This window comes from Siniperca chuatsi, linkage group LG16 (assembly GCF_020085105.1).
Source record: "Siniperca chuatsi isolate FFG_IHB_CAS linkage group LG16, ASM2008510v1, whole genome shotgun sequence".
In the NCBI taxonomy this organism is placed as follows: domain Eukaryota; kingdom Metazoa; phylum Chordata; class Actinopteri; order Centrarchiformes; family Sinipercidae; genus Siniperca; species Siniperca chuatsi.
In genome coordinates, this window is record NC_058057.1 from 27941649 (window position 1) to 27955556 (window position 13908).

General features: G+C 44.2%; 1 protein-coding gene across 2 annotated transcripts; it reads left to right on the plus strand.

Moving 5' to 3' along the window:
- Positions 1-1450: 1450 nt before the first annotated feature.
- Positions 1451-13733, plus strand: adam17b (ADAM metallopeptidase domain 17b). Of its 2 annotated transcripts, none has more exons than XM_044168155.1 (18): positions 1451-1921; positions 3134-3266; positions 3367-3500; positions 3581-3669; positions 4829-5009; positions 5465-5595; positions 5680-5766; positions 5845-5955; positions 6132-6276; positions 6354-6445; positions 6714-6866; positions 6953-7152; positions 7520-7623; positions 7716-7850; positions 8336-8466; positions 8547-8714; positions 10038-10094; positions 10455-13733. In XM_044168155.1, the coding sequence occupies exons 1-18, from the start codon at positions 1831-1833 to the stop codon at positions 10836-10838; spliced, it is 2526 nt and encodes an 841-aa protein (XP_044024090.1). In that variant the 5' UTR covers positions 1451-1830; the 3' UTR covers positions 10839-13733. The 2 variants fall into 2 exon arrangements, with proteins under 2 accessions (XP_044024090.1, XP_044024091.1); XM_044168156.1 differs by having other exon boundaries at positions 1620-1921; positions 6135-6276.
- The last annotated feature ends 175 nt before the right edge of the window (positions 13734-13908 follow it).

Consider the following 13908-nt stretch of genomic DNA (forward strand, 5'->3'; position numbering starts at 1 on the left):
ATTAAATGTTGGACGTAAAGATTCTTTGCAGGATAAACATTATTTAACAGTTTGAAACGAAGCTCTTTAGCTTTGGGAGGGACAGGAAGTTTTAATATTTACATCTGAACTGTTTTATATTCTGAAACCCTCCGTAATATTTCGTCGTCTTAAAGGAAAACATTCGTTGGACAAAACAGCTCTTAGGAACTCGTCGTTACATTTTTTTTGTCTAAAAAGGAAAAGTTTTGAATAGTTTAGGGAAGCAGAGTGTGCTCATCCAGAAGCCTTTAACAGAACCAATCACAGCTCGCGGAATCGCATCGATTGACTTGTGTTCAATCAATCGATCGATCGATCTGAACAGCAGCACAAACAGGTTTCCTGTCCTCTGCACGCGACCACGAAGACAGGAAACGCGTCTCCTCCGCACTTTAACGGAAACACTTCTACTTCAGATGAACAATGAGTTTCTTCAGCTGTAGCTGATGGTGATATTATCTGTTGCCCATCACTTCCGGTTGTAGTTCTCTTGCAGTAAAAGCGGATCTGGATGAGCTCAGAAGTTATTTATAGAGCTGCCAGATGTCTCTGTGTTTACTCTCTGACACAAGATGGACGACAGGCAAAGCTTCACCTCCAGCGCGTTTAAACTTTACGTTTGTGAAGCAGCTTTAACTCAAAATCACGTCAAATAACAAGAGTTTTATTCTTCTGTTCAGGAGCTTTTTTTGGATTCCGGCGTGTTTGACTCACACGCGCGTCAAGCTCTCCACAATAAGAGCACGACACGACACGACGGATTTTCAAAATAAAGCTCGTTCTGGGAAATCTGATTTTAGCAACCTGCAGGGATTATATTCTGCAACACAACAATAAATCTGTAATATAAAACACTGATGCATATATATAAATAACAGTATGCATTATTTCCTGACCAGCAGCACGAAGAAGGATTTAAAACTACAGTTAACTGAACAAATAAAATATTAAGTATTCAGTTTGTTTGTCTTTTAAGTGTTGGGGCGTCATGGATTAAGTATTTTTTTTATCTGTCTGTATTTTTATTTATTAGTTAATTCTTTTTCATTAATTTTTTTTTACAATTCATTTCACTGTTTTAGTTTTTGAGGGGGGGCTTGGATTCAGTGTCTGTTGTTTTTTATTATTTTATTTTGTATTTATTAAAACTGATGTATTTATTTCATTCATGAATATTAGTAATATTTCTTTTATTATTATTTTTAAAAAACATTTTAGGCTTTTTTCTGGGGGTAGCATTAGGGGACTCCTCTTCAGGGACTTCAATATTTATTATATATTTTTTATTATTTATTTATCTAATCCGCATTTATCATGCTTATTTTTCAGAGTATCTATTTATGTACGGTCTATGTATTATTTTACATGTATTTATAACTTTTATAACATTTTATATATTTATAACTCAATGTTTTTAAAATCCTGGTTTTCATCAGTAAAGCTTCATTTTCCTCTCTAAATGTTACCTTGCCTACATTTGTCGTCTTCAAGCATTGATGACTTTATGTTAAAAACGTTAGTTAGTATGTAATATTTCATTATTCCTGTTTGTTTTACTTTCTCTTTTATTGTGAAGGCAGTGACGCCTACTTCCGCCCTGCCTCACCTGGCTGCAGGTGGCTTGACTCGGCAGCTGTGTGTCTTCCTGGTTCTGCGGGACTGGACGCGTTTTTTCTGGGTATTTTAAACACAATAAAGAGATTCACTCAACTTTGTCTCTAAAGTGTTTTTAAACTCAAAGTTTCTTTAAAGACTTTAAAGTCTTGAATCCGACTTTGACCGGAAACAAGCAGCTTTTTTCTGTCGAACATGAGACAAGAAGTCACTTTCTTTACCGTTTTCATCGTTTTAACGGAAGCCGCCGTTTCTCCGCCCGCAGATGCAGAAGAGGAGCATTTCAGTAAGTTTCTGCTCCTGCAGCTTTGTCTAAATGTCTGGTTTTAATGTTTCCTGCCTGACTGCAGGTAACACAGGTAAAGGTCTGGAAGCTCACATCGGCCGGAAAAACACACACAAAAAAACCAAATAAAATACTCCTCGTGAATCCACATTATGAGATAATATGTCAGATATTTGAGTTTTAAAGTCAAACAGTAAGTCAGAATCATGAGATAATAAGTCAAAATGTGGTTTTAAGTCATTATAATGTGATAACATCTCATAATTTAATAAATCAAAATGAGATTATATAATCTAAATCTTATTAATTTAATATCTTGTATCTTAGTTACTATCTCACGTCCTGTTCTGTGTAAAACTTATGAGAGAGTAAAACTGAAAGTCCGAATTTTATGAGTTTTAAAGTCAAACAGTAAGTCAGAATCATGAGATAATAAGTCAAAATGTGGCTGTAAGTCATTATAATGTGATAACATCAAAATGACGATGATTATAAATCTACACTTTGACTTTAAAACGCGTAACTGTGAGATACTAAGTCAAATAAAAGTGTATTCTATGTAAAACTTATGAGAGTTAACTCGTAAAATTCAGACTTTCAGTTTTAAAGTACGAGATAGTAAATATCTCAAAATTATGAGACACTGAGTCAAAATTTGGGGATAATAACTCAAAAGTTTGGTTTAATATTTTAACATTTATGTACAATCTTACTGACTTACCATCTCGTATCCCGTTATGTTAAAATTATGAGATAAATACAATTAGCAGACATTAAGTCACAATATTGACTTACTACTTACAGTCTATATTTCTTACTATCTCATAACTTATCTCAAAATTTGGGGATAGTGAGTCAAAAGTACGAGACACTGCGTCTTAACTTAGAGACAGAAAATCCCCAAAAAATGTCAAAATCATGAGCGTAAACTATAACGATCCATTTTAGTTTAGTTAGTAAAGTGAAACGAGGAGATATTGCATTTTAAATCACAACAAAAGTAAAAGTTTGAGATATTAATTTAACTGGATATAACTTCGTGACTTCAGCCTCGCAGGACGTAAACTACGCGAAGGCACTCGTCTGTATTTTTGATTGGTCGGGGTCCAACGGGTCAACCCTCTGAGCCAATCACGGCCCGAGTTCACGACTCTGTCAGAAGGTGTTACAGGATCAGACACACGGCGGCTGAGACTCTGTTCCCCTCTGCAGCGTCTCTCAGGTCGATGCTGGACGACTTCGACGTGCTGCCCCTCTCCAGCCTGCAGGCTCACTCCGTCCGCCGCCGCGACGTCCAGACTCAGACTCACGTGGAGAAACTGCTCAGCTTCGACGCCCTGCAGAGGTCAGAGGTCACGTTTCGCACAGTTTGGTGCCACAGAAAGACGCCAGAAGGCAACAGTGTGTGTGTGTGTGTGTGTGTGTGTGTGTGTGTGTGTGTGTAGGCAGTTCAGACTGTACCTGAGGACCAACGACCAGCTGTTCACGGACGACTTCAGAGCCGTCGTCGTGGACGAGGACGGCCGAGAGCGAAGCTACGCGGTCAACAGACACAACTACTTCACCGGACACGTCATCGGTAACGCCGGCCGGCCCGAAACCCAAAGACCTTCACGGACGAGATGGAAAAATGTTTAATGCGTGTTTTTTCTGTTCCAGGGGAGGAAAACTCTCGCGTTCAGGCTCACATAGACGACCACGAGTTCTCGGCTCACATCCTGACGGACGAGGCCGAGTACAACATCGAGGTGAACGCAGGACAAGCGAGTCTTTATTACTGCAACCAGGTCTCCGTCAGCGAAACATCCATGAGAAGAAAAACCAGGATGATTACGAACAGAAACATCCCAGCTCCGCTTCAGTCAGATCACACGACACAAAATAACACCCATATCAGTTTAATGCTGATATATTTATATCCTTTATTTTCTTTATTTACTTTTTAAGAGGCGCGTGTGCACGTTGTGCAGAACGTGAGACGAAACAAATCAATATTTGAGACATTTAATCAAAGAGCGAAAGAGTGAAATTACATTTTGTGATTCATGTTTTTATAAAAAAAAGGTTTTTATGTGAAATTGCTAATTTAAATTACCGCGTTTAATGTATGAATCACGTTGGAGACGTTTTTGTAAGAGGCTTTTTTTTACCGTTTTGGTGCTAACGTACCTCAGGCCGCGCTCATAGCCAGTGTAAACACCGATCATTTAATCATTTTAACCAGTCTGAGAGTCTACAGCCATGTTAGCAGCTCTGTGAGGCTGCACTTACACACCGCGCTGTGAGCTAAATGCTAACGTCGGTAGGCGATCGACGGAAAATTAATCTGCGACTAATTTGATAATCGTGTAATCGCTTGTTGTTTTTAAAGGAAAACTGTTTCTGGCTTCTTAAATGTGAAAATGTTATGCTTTTATTTGTCAAATATGATCGTAAACCGGCTTTTTTTTGACAAAAACAAGACATTTGGACACTGGGAAGCATTTTGCACTTTTTTCTGGCGTTTTATAAAACGCCACGAATAATCGACGAATTGAAAAAAATAGCAATCGATACAGAAAATGATTGTTAGCTGCAGCTCTAAACTTCAGCATGCTAACATTAGCTGGTTAGCAGTAAACACAGAGTGCAGCTGAGGCTGATGGGAGCGTCAGCAGCTCTGCAGGTGTTTGGTCAGAAACCAAAGTGTCGGACGCGTTAACGTGTCGACCTGATGGTGGCGCTAGATGGAAAGTCAGAGGATCAGCAGAGTCAGTAAAACTCGTCCTCTGGAGACAAAGAACATCAGTCCAAAATTTTATGACAATCCATCCAATATTTGTTGAGATATTTCAAACTGACATTAGCATCCATAGAAATGTTCCTGACGTCTCCTTCTGCGATTCTTCTTCTCTCCACTGCGTTCAGCCTCTGTGGAGGTTCACGTCGGCGCCCCCTGACGGCCGCCTGCTGATCTACCGCTCAGAGGACATCAGGAACCTCAGCCGACTGCACCAGCCTTCAGTCTGCGGCTACGTGACCTCTGACACGGGCCACCTCTTCCCCGACGGCGTTAAGGCGGCCATGTTGGAGGACCAAGAGGAAGAAGGTCAGAAGAGTTTAACACAGACAGAAGAAGGATTTCTGCTTCGTGTGTCGTGTGATTAGATTACTTTAAATTCTTTATATTATTGGCCCATTTTGAGGCAAATTCAGCAGCTAAAAAGAGCTTTTAGTGTGAAAAGAGAGCTTTTAATGTGAAAAGAGAGCTTTTATTGTGAAAAGACAGCTTTTATTGTGAAAAAAAGAGCTTTTATTGTGGAAAAAAAGAGCTTTTTAATGTGAAAAAAGAGCTTTTAATGCAACTCAACACTTCCTGCAGCTGCTTCACAGTAAAAACTTACTACTGTAAAAACAGATCATCATGATCATTAATTAATTAAGCACACACTGTTCGTCTCTTTGTTTGACATCTAGATGTTGTAGCAGTTTAATTTAATATAACACAATAAATTCATTGTGTTCTTGTGATCTGACTGTGTTTACGTGTCGTTACCTGGTCAGAGTCTGTGTTCAGAGGGAAGCGTCAGGTCCACGATCACCTGAAGAACACCTGTCCTCTGCTGCTGGTGGCCGACCATCGCTTCTTCAAACACATGGGCCGAGAGGAGGAGAGCACCACCCTCAACTACCTGGTCAGTGCTCAGTCCACACACAGTTTTAATTTAACCTCCATCGCCTCCACGCAGCGACGTTCACCACCCCGACTGTGTTTTCAGATCGAGCTGATTGATCGCGTGGACGACATCTACAGAAACACGTCGTGGGACGATGAGTTCATAGGTTACGGAGTTCAGATCCAACAGGTGAGGACGCCTAAACTCTTCTTTTAATACAACATTTAGACCACGAGTGGCGCTGACACGCTGTGTGGCTCCTGTCAGATCATCATAGAGAAGAGCCCGACCCCTGTAGCTCCGGGAAAAAGCCACTTCAACATGAGAGGAAGTCCAGTGGAGGGTCGAGATGTCTGGGACGTCAAGAAGCTGCTGGAGGTAAACACCTGACAGACAGACCATTTCAAAGAGTGCACTTATAACTCCCATGATTAGCAGCCTTAACAAAGCTGCAGCAGGTGAAAGGGCAGCTCCACCTGCGTGAAGCCTGATAAAAGTGACGTCACCTGAGTCAGCGCCGGGGTGACCTCTGTATGCCGTTTCGATCCCTGCAGCAGTTCAGCGTCGACATCGCGGAGAAGGCGTCCAACGTCTGCCTGGCTCACCTCTTCACCTATCAGGACTTCGATGAAGGCACTCTGGGTCTGGCCTACGTCGCCCCGTCCAAACCGGACTTTGCCGGCGGCCTCTGCTCCAAAGGTAAAGTCCCGCAGACGCTGATTTTCTTCCAACACCAGAAATAACTGACGATTTACTCCGATGCTTTTGTTCTCCAGCCTGTCCGTCGTCTTCTAACGAACAAAGAGCGATCTACCTCAACACGGGCCTGACCAGCACTAAGAACTATGGGAAGACCATCCTGACTAAGGTGGGCTGGTCTTCTGAAAGCTGTTCATGCAGTTTGGCATTCACAGTTTACTGAGCTACATTCTGCTGTAATGCAGTGATGTTTTGTCCACAGTCCGTGAAGGTCACTAACATAAAACTAACTGTAATGACTACGTAAAGAAATACGTTGATTTAAGAGTTTTTATTTCTGTAAGTCAGACATCTCATCCACACTGGAGGAGACTGTAATGGGTGTAGCGAGGGTGTAGCTGTCAGAGATGACGGTCAGTTTGTTGTCGTCCCCACAGGAAGCCGACCTGGTGACGACTCACGAGCTCGGCCATAACTTCGGAGCGGAGCACGACCCCGACAACATCCCGTACTGCGCCCCCCGAGAGGACCACGGAGGGAAATACGTCATGTACCCCATCGCTGTGAGCGGAGACCACGTCAACAACAAGGTGCCGGCTCCGTTCCCGTCGCAGCTCGGAGGTTTCTGCAGTGCGACGCCTGTCCGCTGATACATGTGTCTCTCCTGTGTGTCCAGATGTTCTCCAACTGCAGCAAACGCTCCATCGTGAAGCGTCTGAGGTCCAAGGCCCCGTCCTGCTTCAAGGAGAGGAACGTTAACGTGTGCGGTAACTCTCGGGTGGAGCAGGGGGAGGAGTGCGACCCGGGCCTGCTGCACATCAACTCGGACCGCTGCTGCACCACCGAGTGCAGGCTGAGAGCCGGCGCTCAGTGCAGGTCAGCTGCTGCTCACACGAAACACGCTCAGCGCTTTCTGTTCAGGTCATACGAGTCAAATCCATTTCAAAAGTAATCAGTGCTTCGGTCTTTGTCCTTGTCTGAGCAGCGCTCCCCTCGCCTGAAACAAAGGCAGTCACCCGCTAACGTCACCTGACTTCTTGTGATCCCTCATGACCAATCAAAGAGAGATTTCTCCTCAGACAGTTTCATTCGAGTATTTTCAGAGACCTGCGCCCGGCTGGCGGAGCTGGTGGAGGCGTGTTTGAGTAGCGGCTTTGTGATACTGAGACAGGACGAGTACACCCGCGGGGTTTCACTTCCTCTCGCACCTCAGATGACATGAATCCGTCCTCTCTGTGTTCAGTGACAGGAACAGCGCGTGCTGTAAAAACTGCAGGTTCGAGTCTGAAGGGGAAGTCTGCCAGGAGCCCATCGACGCCACCTGCAAAGGACACTCGTACTGCACAGGTCAGCCACAGGTCAAAGGTCATAGCCGGTTGTTAATGTGGTGTGGAGCTTTGAGTGACCGCAGGCCGGTCTGCTGTGTGTTTGTGTCGCAGGAAACAGCAGCGAGTGCCCGCCTCCAGAGAACGCTCCGGATGAAACCGTGTGTCTGGACAGCGGCGAGTGTCTGAACGGAGAGTGCGTCCCTTTCTGCCAGGCCGTCCTGAAGCTGCAGCCCTGCGCCTGCAACGGTTTGACCTTTTTAAATTGCTTCCTTTAAAAACGTCAGAACTTTAAAACAGTTTTCCTTTCAGGTAAACGTCACAGGTGTAAAGTCTCCACAGAGGCATTTCTGATACAGTGCGTTAAAGACAACGCCACCTGCTCGCTGCGCCGATGGGCCGACGTCTGGGCCGAACAGCAGCGGTTAGCGCTTCCTTCTGCTGAGCGTTTGAAGGAAGAACAGCCTGTAACCGGGACGCCATGTCTTTCCTTCAGCTCAGCCAAACTCAGGTTCAGGTTCAAAACGTCTTACAGACGAACTGTCCCCCTCGCCAGCAGGCCTTGAGGTTCTGTTGAAAGAAATCTAGGAAATATTACAACTTACTACATTTTGCACATTATATACTTTTCAGGCAAAAGGTTTGATAACAAATGAACAGAATAAAATGGCAGCGGCAGGTAACCGGCAGTTTGACTTGTCGCAGTAAAGCGTCCGTATCTGTCTCTTGTGTAGAAACCAACTCGTCGTGTAAAGTCTGCTGTCGGAGCGGCGGCGGCGTCTGCGCTCCCTACCAGGACCCAACGGGCAACTTCCTGTTCCTGCGTAAAGGCAAACCGTGCACCGTGGGCTTCTGCGACGGAGCGGTGAGGCGCTTCACCGACACTTTGTTCCTGCCGATGTCTGAAATCAAACGCAGGGCTTCACAGTGACTGTTTGTCTGCAGGGGAAGTGCATGAAGCAGGTCCAGGACGTGGTGGAGCGTCTGTGGGACTTCATCGACAAACTGGACATCAACACGTTCGGGAAGTTTCTGGCTGATAACATCGTGGGTTCGGTGGTGGCCTTCTCTCTGCTGTTCTGGATCCCTTTCAGCATCCTGGTCCACTGTGTGGTGGGTCTCTGCACACTCACTTCATCACCACATCAGCTGTTTCCTATATGATGTAGCTGCCTGGTGCCGAGTCCAGGTCAAAAGATGGAGGCGTTTCAGGTCTGACTGCTGAACGTTGCTTAAATCTTTTAAGCAGAATGTCGTCTTCACCAGAATACTTGATCGTAGAAAAGGTTTCAGTCGTAGTCATCTGGACGCTGTTTTCAGAATCAAGACGTTTCGGCTCCCGAGGAGAGGACGGAAAGCTCCAGATAGAAGTGTACAGGAAACCAACACATACGGATCAATACTTGCTCTTTGACTCACACCATCCACTACAGCACGAGCTGGGTGTAATCCGGACATTACAACACAGAGCCCGAGAAGTGCCCACCGGCTCAGAGGGTAAGAAGAAAGAGGAAAGGCATGTCCAGAGTGCACTCTTAGCCTGTGGTTATCCTACTTGGGCTCTCAACAAAGTCAAAAGAGCCAAAAAACAGGACAAAAGTGTAACTGAACCAAGAAGGAACGGCGTCTCCATCCTTTATGTATCTGGACTGTCTGAAAAACTACAAAGGATCTTTAGACAGCACGATGTTCCTGTTTTCTTTAAACCAGGCGACACTTTAAGACAGAAACTCTTCACCCAAAGGACAAGTTACCCACACAGAAACAGAGCAATGTAGTTTACTCCATTCAATGCAGTGTAGGCCTGATTACTGATTACTGGGCCATCATGGAAACAAAAGAAGGTCAGTTTCAGGTGACACTAGGCAGGTAAACAGCAGACACTCAGGTAGACTCCTCCCTGAGGGCGGGGCCTAAGCAACACAGAGTAGCTTAAATTTCTGAGTTCTCAGACCATTTTCACAATCGAGAATGACTTCCGGATGGGAGCCGAAACGTCTTGATTCTGAAAACAGCGTCCAGACGACTACGACTGAAACCTTTTCTACGATACAACACTCCTGGACGAATGAGGGACGACACCGGCAGAATACTTGATGTGTTTCGACAGTTATACTGTTACAGTTTTACTTTTCGAACGCTTTTGCTGAAGAGATATTAAATTCTGAGAGTTTTAAAGGGAGTCTGGTCTGCTGGAGATAAAGAACACGTTCACTATGTTTGATCAATGGTGGTTTAACATTTAACTCGAGTTCTGGTGTTTCCTGTTTGGTACTTGTCTTAAATCAATGAGTAAACTTGTTGTCAGATTTCTGTGAACATTAATATCTGATGGGTAATATTTAAAGGGATTCTTCACTGTTAACACAAACGATTTTACTCTTAAAACAATATTTTTGTTTGTAGTTTTCTCACTTCACGTCTTTGTTCTTTCAGGACAAGAAGCTGGATCGACAATATGAACAGACCACCAAGTCCCTGTTGTTCCCCAGTGTGAGTGTATTTATACGACACACAACACCGTGATGCCGCTTAGTCCACAGACACTTACTACAGGAATCAATCTTTTGACGCCAAATATTGATTTAAAAATGATTTTAAAAAGTTTTTTTGCCACAGGACTTCTTTCTGCGGATTGATACGATCGGACTCGAGAGTCCGTGATCAGAACTGCGTCCATAGCAACGTAGAATGCCGTAACTGACCAATCAGAATAGAGCGTAATAAACTTGACTAAATCCTGACTGTGATGAATTTTGATCTGAAAAACGTTCCAGTTAATAAAGTAAAACAAACCAGCGGTCTGCTGCTTTAATGGTTTAACACACTGACTGTGACTGTGGATTTTCCCAGAATGCCGAGCTCCTGAGCAGCCTGGAGTCTGCGTCTGTTCGGATCTTCAAACCTCCAACTTTCCCCACCGCCGCCGCCGCCGGGCTGCGCTTCCAGCCGTCCGGCCCCCAACAGGCCAGCACCCCTCCGGACCCGGTCCCCAGCCGCGACCCCGGCTACCCCCCTCTGGACAGCCCCCGCATGGCCACCATCCAGGAGGACCCCAGCTTCGACTCGCACCTGGACCAGGAGGCCCTGGAGGAGGCGTTCTGCCGGCCGGCGGGGTCGACCCAGCGCTCCTTCGAGGACCTGACGGAGAAAAGTGCGACGAGTCGCGGCGGGAAGGCGACGCTGTTCAGACTGCAGAGACAGCATCGGATCGACACCAAGGAGACGCAGTGCTGAGAGGACTCACCTGCCTACACCTGCAGAGGCCAGGTAACAGGCAGGTGGAGTCGCCGCTCAGAAGTCCGGTCGTTCTTCTGCTCGTGGAGAACAAAGAGGGGAGCTGCTGCTTTGTGTTCGCAGTAAAACTCAGGTCCGATCTCGTGTTTGACAGCAGGTTTTTCAGCTGTTTTCCACGCGATGAAGCGTCACGATTCCTCGCGCTTTGGCAGATCAGAAAAACGCCGCTTTTTATTGTCTACGAAAGAGTCTCCTGTGCGTTCAGATCCTGGTTTCAGATCGCAGTCCAGTCCAGGATCCGTCCTCGCCGTGTTCCTGTTGTTTAATCGCAATTTAGATTGAACGTTTGTGTCAGAGCCGGGTATCAAACCGCCGTGCAGCCCACAGTGTGGACGAAGCACCGAGTGTCTGATCAGATGTTCTCACTTTCAGCCAGCAGGCGTTCATCAAACAAAGTGAGAACGAGCTGTTTACCTGACAGCGCCAACCGCATCGTTCCTCTTTCTCTTCTCCATGCTTACAGTTGAAGAGCGCCCTGCGCTCCTATTGGTCAACCTCACCCAACTCTGCGCTCCTATTGGTCAAACAAGTCTTTTTGTCAGGCTCCCACGCTCCGTTCAGCGCCTGAACGCCTCGCAGCCGATACGAGTCTGATCCTGGAATCAGTCGAGTCATTTAAAAAAAACAAACCTGCAGATTTTCGAGAGATTATATTCAGATCTTATACGGCTGTTTGCGTTTGGATGAAATGAAACGTTTTTTCTTGTGTTAAATGTAAAAAAAACTTTTTTATATTTCTCAAATTAAGCTATTTAAATGTATTTAAACAAGATACCAAAGTGATACGCAGAGCTCAACAGACTTAAACATGACAATCATTTGTGTCTAACGGCAGTAAAATCTCTGTGACTTGATGCCGTTAAAGAGCCTGTTTCGCTTCCAGCAGCAGAAACTGTTGAACCTTCGGGTATTTAAAGCCCGACAGATGGCTTCAGCTGCTTTTCCTCGACTTAACATAACGGTTCATTAAATGTATCTGTGTTTCGGACTGTTGGGCGGATAAACCAAGACGTCACCCTGAGCTTCAGACACGTTTCACCGTTTCGTGGACTAAAGGATTAATTGATTGCGGCCCTAAAGGCCAAACCGCACTGAAAGCCGATGGCACGCATTTTAAAACGCAGCAGTTGTTGTTTTGTGGTTCGAAAACCAGAAAAGCCAGCGGGTTTCGATTCACGCTGCTGTAAACAACCTGTTTGTGTTTGCAGACTGTAACAAGCTGCTGTTACACTGAATACTGGAGCCCGACGAGCCCGACACACAGCTACATTTGTCGTCTGATCAGCGACGAGAAGTTAATGTCAGATTGTATTTTTTTTAAGGATCCTTTCAAAAATGTTTGTTCATGACGTCATTATCCAATTATTTTTTTAAAAATCTCAAGTATCTGGAGGGAGTCTGGTTGGAAAAACACGAATCGTCATTCCCCACTTCTGCTCATGTGGAAAGATTAAAATACTTTGGGAGGATATGTAGTACGTTTAGCCTTTTAGGTCTCCGATAACAGAAGAAGTGATTAGATGCGACTTGTATCTCTGTGATTTAAAAACTGCTATAAAACTTAAGCAACAGGTGGGAAATGTTTAATCTACGTTTCGCAGAAAATGGGAGAAATGCGTCACCTTCAAGCCTCAAACAACAGGACGCTCTCGCATCTGGTTAAAGTTGAGGACGATAAGAAATGTAAACCACGCTTGGTTCTGTTGTGAAACATCTTTAACGCCACTTAAACAAACTAAACCATTTAAATATCGGCCGCGACCCTGACAGTGTTCGTGCTTTGCTGAGCTACACGACTCTTTGTGCAACAAACACGAGCATCTTTCTATGGAAGTCCATTTCTGCCAAATAAAGTCAGTTTTAATTATATTAGAGTAGATTAGTCCATTAATTGATTAAATCGATCGACAGAAAATTAATCAGCCACTATTTTGATAATCGACTAATCATTTAAGTCATTTTCAAGCAAAAAACCAAACCAAACGTCAGTCAAAAACCGAGGTATTTAAAGCCGTTTTCATCGTGGGAGAACTGTTTATTTTGATGAAATCTGTTTTATTTTTTATGTGTTTGTGATTAAGTCTTGTGTCGTAAGTCAGACGGTTTTTTAAATCTTTTTATTTTTTAAACGGCAGTCAGTCAGGACTCCGCACGCCTTCTCTTCCTCTGTGGTATTCAAATGCAGTCGTCAGTATTTTTAATATTGCGTTTTAATGATGCGTCGTTATACGCAGGTGGTCGTGTGCCATGTTCTGTTACGTTCACAGAGTATTGATCCATTTAAAGGTGTAACAGGTTTGTGTGTTTCGTGTCACTGTGTTTACCTGTCGGTCAGTCTGCTGTTTCAAAATAAAATGTTTTACTGTTTTACTGAAAAGTCTGTTTCTGAACGCTAAGAAATGCATTTATTGTTGAATAATTGTGTGATACGTTTTCTAATCTGCTGTCGTCAGAGTGGAACTAAAGAAACGATATTTATTTAGTTAAGCTGCAGCAAAGAGAAACCTACTGGAGTTTTAAATTTGATGCCTTTTGTATTTCTGGGTTAGAACGAGGAAAAAGATTAGAAACTTTCCTAACTGCATTTATTGATGGGACTGCGTCATATGATTTGTATGATCATTATTTCTTTATTTTTATATTCATATTTCTATGTCTCTGTGTTCTCTGTATCTGTATCTAACTTTATTATGTGATGCAATGTTGTTTATTTGCGGTACATGTTCGATTTAGAGAACCAGGTGTCTGTTTTTACCTTTTCCGCCCTGTGAGGTCAGAACTGGTCGACGTGGTAACCAATATGGCCGACTAAATAAAGGCTTTTAATAAAACGTCCCCCCGTGCTCTGCTTCAGAAGAATGTTTCCTTTTCTGTGAACAGTATTTTCAGTGACTGTGTGCTCTGGACGGTAACGTCAGCCGGCATTACTTACAGCTAATTAGCTAACGTTAGCATGCTAACACACTAAACTAAGATGGTGAAACGTTATAATACCTGCTGAACATTAGCG

Coding starts and splice junctions, on each gene's coding strand:
- adam17b (XM_044168155.1), top strand. CDS start 1,831: ATGAGACAAGAAGTCACTTTCTTTACCGTTTTCATCGTTTTAACGGAA. Junction 7,624..7,715: donor AGGACACTCGTACTGCACAG/GTCAGCCACAGG, acceptor TTTGTGTCGCAG/GAAACAGCAGCGAGTGCCCG. Junction 8,715..10,037: donor GCATCCTGGTCCACTGTGTG/GTGGGTCTCTGC, acceptor TTGTTCTTTCAG/GACAAGAAGCTGGATCGACA.